Source organism: Pygoscelis adeliae, unplaced genomic scaffold (assembly GCF_000699105.1).
Source record: "Pygoscelis adeliae isolate BGI_AS28 unplaced genomic scaffold, ASM69910v1 Scaffold312, whole genome shotgun sequence".
Taxonomy (NCBI): domain Eukaryota; kingdom Metazoa; phylum Chordata; class Aves; order Sphenisciformes; family Spheniscidae; genus Pygoscelis; species Pygoscelis adeliae.
The window spans coordinates 2,667,017-2,673,419 of record NW_008824234.1 but is presented as its reverse complement, the minus strand read 5'-3'; the positions used below and the strand labels follow the sequence as shown (position 1 = coordinate 2,673,419).

Below are 6,403 nucleotides of genomic sequence, written 5' to 3'. Positions count from 1 at the left end.
GTATACTTTGATTGATTTACCATTGGGATTTTTTTTCTTCATGTTCAGTCAATATTCTTCTCTTCTAAATTTCTTTCCCATCAACTATTATTCAGTCTTACATCTCTGTAAGAAACAGCATTCTTGTTAGCAATGTTTTCTACATGCTACTGTGGTATGAAGTCTGCTTCTGAGCTGCTTATTTAAGCTGTGCCACATTAAATAAAAAACACTTTTTCCCCACTTCAGAGTGAAATTATTTCCCCTCTATTGCCTGTGGCTGCTCAGGGATGCAGCCTGGACAGACACCATGGGCGACAGAGGGGAAATAATACCAGTCACCTGCGATGCCAACCCTGACTTGAATGGTACGGGGCGCTTCGTGGCCACTGCGGCGGGACAGACTCCGTCCTTTCGTACAACTTCATCTGTAACGGGTGGTAAAGCAGTTCATTAAATTCTGCAAATAAATTGTTGCCTACTACAGAAACTTTGTACACCAACGTACACCAATATTCACATGAAAAAAAAAAAGTTCTTTTAAAAAGTAAACTGTAGTTTGACAGAAATTAGAGAGTTTTTCCTTACCTTTCCTAGGAAACAAAGTTTTACCCAACACGAGCAGGCTGCTGCAGGTATGACTGTTGGGTTCCCTGTGCCATATTCCCCTTTCCCCTGCAGCTCTGAGACTCAGAAGCTGTTTGTCTTCGCACACTTAGCACCGGGAATGGGGATTTTCTCATACAAACCCATAGCGCTGTTTGTATTGCCTCCCAACTGAAACCCGTGACAGCCCCAGGCCGGCGGGCTAGAAGGTCATCACTTTTCATACCTGTGCTCACCAAGTTACTGTGTGTGAGACAGAGACAAGCAGCAGGGAAGAGTGACATCATCATACAGATAAAAAAAGCTGCCAGCTCCTAGTGCCAGTAACTGGACCCCTGATCCAAAGCCTCATGAAATGCCGGGAATCTCTTTGACCAGCGAAGGCTTTGGATCAGGCTTATCCTTCTGGAAATTACTAAATATCACATAACTTGTGCAACAACGCTTCAAGATCAAACCCATTATAAATATATGTATAGTGGATGTGGTTGCGTGCATATACATAGGTATGTGTACAAATAAAGCCACCCATTGATATTAATTCAATGTTGTTTTTTTTTAAATGAGCACGAAGAGATGTGTCAGAAAAATATTACAGAATTTATTTTTTGTTTTTGCGAGATGTTCTTCTATAATGTGGAACAACATCCTATCCAAGTCATACAAGAACTGCTGCTAATATGGAATTTAAGTGTAAAATATGATATTAACTATTCAAGATTACATTTCTGAGTACTCTTTCTTTTGTGCGTGTGTGTATGCCCTCTGGAATGCATGTCTATTATCATGCCTCCTTTTAGAGTTTCTGCTTCAAAAACATAATGCATAATCAGTTTGATTATGTGACAAGCTGTTTCATCCTTTTCCTTCTTTTTTTTTCCCCAAGCAATTTTCTAGGTCATGTTTGCATTAGGTCTTCCTTTAAAAAAAAAAAAAAAAATCAGAGAGATTTTCTGTGGAATTTCTTTCAGCCAGCAATTACAGTCATTGTTTGGAGAGCTAATTTTGATGGTATTTTGAAATAATTATTTTTTCTTCGGAAAATCAGAAATCCATTTAGGCAGTGGGAACATAAGCCATTCATAGAATACTTAAATACAGCCGCCAACAAAAATGGAAATAGCTATAGTTAAGATTTGTTCAGTTCAACTTCTATCACCAGCATCATTCAACTTCCAGCGAGATGAATTAAAGGAGAAATTGTCTCTAAAAACTTATTCTAAACATTTTAAATTAAATCTATTCAAGTGACAGTATCTGCTTTTTTTATCTTGAGAAGTGTATTTGAAAAGGATGCCGCAGGCTTACATTATGCTCAAGATACACTGGAAATCTTAACTTTTATTGAACGTAGGACCAACAATTCCAGAATCAATCAGTGGCAGTTAAAAACTAGTCTGACGCTGAATTTTAATGGACCCAGTCAGTAGCTTTAGGAATGGCACTTGCCCTTGGTCATCCCTTCTGGTAGCGAATCTGGTAGGTGCAGGCTCAAGGGAAAGAAATGCCAGCAAACCCACGAGTGAGTAGTGTTCCCCACGCACCGAAACGCCTTCTGAAGCAGATCCCACAGCTGGCAAAAAGGGAGAGGCTGGATTTGTACTCGAGACGCCTAAGGCAATGGAGCTGTTCCTGGCTGTTGTACGTGTACCCTCTGCGAAGCTGGCAAATAATTTAAACTCATCTGTACCTTTTTTGGTCACTACTGTTCATTATTTATTTTCTCAGTGCTCCAGCTCTGATCCCTCAGGTGAAATGCTGGCCCCGCAGAATCCGTCAGGAGCGTCCCAGTGCTGGAATCCGATTTCCAAAAGATCTGAACGCTCGCAGTCCCGGCTGGAGGCAATGGGTGCTGTGGGTGGTTAGCCCCTCTCCTGAACGCTGTTCTGCGTCTTCCACATCGGGCACTTCATCGCTGAAGAACTATGGTGCTTTTGTTATCAGTGCTGGTCCTAGGAGGAGATTGTCACCCAGAAAATGAATATAATAATATCCCTCTGCCTAACAGTGATATTGTAAAGAAAAATACAATTCATGCATTTTTCTGAGACATTCAGGTACTGTGGCAGTAGAAGTCACAAAAAAAAAATGCTATGAGGAAAAGGATAATTCTGTGCTAAGAATACTGTACAGCAAATTAGGCCTAGGGCCACAATATAACTAATGAAGAGAAACTGAAATACTGAAGAGCTGCCTCATTTACCAGGCACTATTCATCCAGGTTGCTACTGGAGGCAAGCAACCTACAGTAAAAATAGCAGGCAGTCATCTGAGTATGAGGTAACTTCATTAATGATTACTTCATAAGGCATGTATACAATGAAGACAAATAAAGATAGGCTAAGTTCAACAACTACAAGAAGAACAAGGCCCCCAATCTTTGAGTACTTGGCTTTGCTAATTTAACAACTTTTAAACATTCTTCTATAGAATTAAACTGCATATAATTAAACTTTAAACCTAATGTATGATTGCTGCTTTTCATAGTATCATGCAGAATGACCTGTGTCTATTAATACATATTCCTTTACACCAAGACCCCATCCAATAAAGGAAAGCAAAAAACTCTGACTTAATCTATCAAAGACCAGACTTCTTCTCAACATGCATTCAATTGACAATACATGCAATGTATATCCAACACTGTATTCTCCTCATAAAACAAGAAAAAAAAAGATGAGGCTGAATATGCTGTAGAGTTAGTTGGAAACATTCTGCAGGAAGTGAAAACATACTCGCAACATTATTATATTTTCATGTCATTGTTTAGACATAATTAGATAAATACATTAAATACTATATATAATTTTTTGACTAGTGTTGTATTTTCTCAGTCTCTACCTAAAAGCTTGCAGGCATAACTGAGTTGGGTAGGGACCACATGAAGATCACTAAGCCACCTCTGCCTGCAAAACCTGACTTGTAGACATGAATTTACCCTCAAAATGAATATTTTGCTACTATTTTGCTATTGGAATAACAGAAGTTATTCAGTAACATTGGAATAACAGAAGTTATTCCAATATCTAACTGGTGAATTTATTTTACGCTCAAGAAACCTTTTGTCAGTATAAGTAGTATCTCCCTTACGGGAATTTGTTGATGTAACTCCATTGGCAGAACCAAACTGGGACACGTAAAAGATGTGAACAAGGCTATTGAGTGAAGCCTGAAGTCTGCTTAGGCACCATCACAACCTTTTCTGATGCGCAGTGAATTGAGCTCTTCCTGTACCTCAAAAATTACACCAAAGGGGGGAAAAAGAGGAAGATTATGTTTACGTATATTTCTGAAAAGTGAAGTAGTAGTTTTCTGGGAAGATGAAGGAAAACAGCAAGGACACATTTGAATTCAGTAAGGACATTAGCTACAAATGAAGACTGGCATTTGGTGACCAGCCCAGAATATGTCCTTCTCCATCCTTGTAACATCACTGACCACCGCCATTACTTCCTTATAATGCACGTGTTCCTAAAAGGCATATTCGTTCTGTTATAATTATCCGATATTCTAAATTTCTTATACACTATCCTACAGATATTTCTGTTTTCAGACATAAGAGAAGATCCTGTAATGTCAGAACTCACAAAGAATCTTTCTTGGGTTAGACCAAAGGCCCAGCATCCCATGTTAACGAGGACTTGGTCAGATGTAATACTTAGGAAAACAAAGAAACTGGGCTTGTCTAGGCTGGTCTGTCCTGATAGACCCAGCTTACCGTGCTTTTTGTCCATACCGCCGTGGTGCTGTTACAGCATTCCCCACAGCACTTTCAAGTCCATATCCCATGTTGATTTATCCCAGTTCTCTCAGTGTTGGGAGGTAGGGTAGCACAGGGGTGGCAGTGCCAGACCTTCGTGGCAGAAAGGAGGCAATCACTGGCAATACCCGGTGCTAGCAGCCCCCTGCAATGCGCTCCCTCAAGTTGCCTGGGAAAGCACCATCCCCAAGGTGGTGGCCTAAGTCTGCGAGGACCAGCCCCACAAAACCCCGCAGCATGGGGCCACAGTGCCCTTGCACCCTCAGGCATGATGCGCACCTCCAAATCTCTCGGACACAAGCAGTGCCCAGGGCCCTCCTGTTTACAGGACATCGTCATCAGCAGGTTATCTATCAGATGAGTAAACTTTTCGTGTCACAAAGGAATCCTCCACCTAAATCCATCTTGGAAGAGCCTACACTTTGCCCACAATCACAGTCAGAGCCAGCTTCGTTCCCACAGCAACAAATGCAACTCCTACAACATGCCCCAGCTTTTTGACAGAGCCCGACCTCCTCCTGCTGGAGCCCTGACTCGGACCCCGGCAGGGCAGGCCAAGAAGGGGGTTGCTGTGCAACCTGATTGCTGCGCAGCCATCCTTCGCAGCGTGAGACAGCGCTCCTCAGTGAAAGCATGCTTTGATGACTGGATCCACGCATTTTTGTGCAAGGAGTCATTTGTTCCCTTAGCAGCTAACATTTCTGTCTGTATCTTGTATGTGATCAGGCACAGTTTCCTTCCTCTCATACCCACTGGAAAAAGCTGTGCCCAGCTGCAACATTTTTGTGTCAGGTTACAGCGCTGCTGGCAGCCAGTATTCATAAACACACAGGCACACGGGGAGATAAAGGCCAGGCAGGAGTGGTTTAGGGTCCAAAGTGTTCCTTGCGCTACGCAGAGTGCTTCCTCTGGACGCCTGCTTGCTTTCTGCTGCTTCTCTTCCTGACCGCCCCCCCCGTTCCCTGCACAGCCACGTAGAGCTGTCTTCTCCCTCCACCATAGGCTTTCCAGCTTTTCAGTTCAGCTTTGATTATTTCAGGATATCCCAGGTGCAATTTGGGGGCAGGAAGTACAGGACAGCTGTAGGTAGTCACATCTCTGTTTCCTCTCCCTTTCCACGCTTTCTGTTGCAGAGTAGTCCATTTATACTTCAGCCTGGCCTCTGTTCCAGGGCCTTCTGCATGTGTGGGGTAGAGCGTTTGGAGGCAGAGTGGATGTCTCGAAGGTCCTGCTGGGACTCCTACACAGCTTGTGAGATAGCAGGTTGCGTCTGTAGCCACTGGGAACTGGCAAAATTCTTGAGCCTGTGAAGCCAAATGTCTGAAACAGCTCATACATCCATACAGTGTAATGCCCTCTAATGCTCCCATTTCTTTAGGCCAGTGACCATGCAAGTAAAACTAGAATACTACTGCAGTGTTTACCTTTCTTGATTTGGTTTTTATTTCTTGGGCAGGGAGGGCAATAAATATATCAATAAATCAAACCCCAAAAATGTAACAGATGGAATTCTCCAATCTGCTATGATGATGTCATCTTTTCTCTTGAAAAATAGAGGTACTCAAACATATTCAGATCACCCCATTGGGGCCCTGGCCTTTGCTCAGTTGCAAATTCCCATGATTTCTAGGACAGTTATTCCAGGACATGATAATAAACTGTAATATTAAACTCAGCCTGAACTCAGTGACTTAATTCAAGAGTGATTCTTTACCAGAGGGAGGCTTTACAGGTAACGGAAACAGATCAGAACTGGATAACAACAACATTATCTCTGATGCTCAGTTCAGCTCTTTCCTGGTTCACGTGGAACCAACTTCTACGCACAAAAAAAACCCAGAGAAGTTTTGAACTTTTTAAACCGTTGTCTGACAAAAGGTGCAATAAAGATTAAAACTCCCCCCCCCCTACACACACACACAAAAAAAACCCCAAACAAATTTCCATGGCCCGCTTTTAAGCCCCTCCGCCGGCGCGGGGGTGCGGCGCCCCTGAGGCGCGGCCGATTCTTCCGCAGGCAGAGCGCTGCCGGCTCCCTCACAGCAAGCCCTGCGGGGG

The 6,403-nt window shown here is 42.8% G+C and overlaps 1 protein-coding gene across 1 annotated transcript in view; it reads left to right on the top strand.

Moving 5' to 3' along the window:
* The first annotated feature begins 289 nt into the window (after positions 1-289).
* The window catches only part of ELP2 (elongator acetyltransferase complex subunit 2), a 48,822-nt gene continuing 42,708 nt past the window's right edge, over positions 290-6,403 (top strand). Inside the window, exon 1 of the mRNA XM_009334968.1 lies at positions 290-419. Coding sequence (XP_009333243.1) covers positions 290-419 — 130 coding nt within the window. The remainder of the gene's footprint in view (positions 420-6,403) is intronic.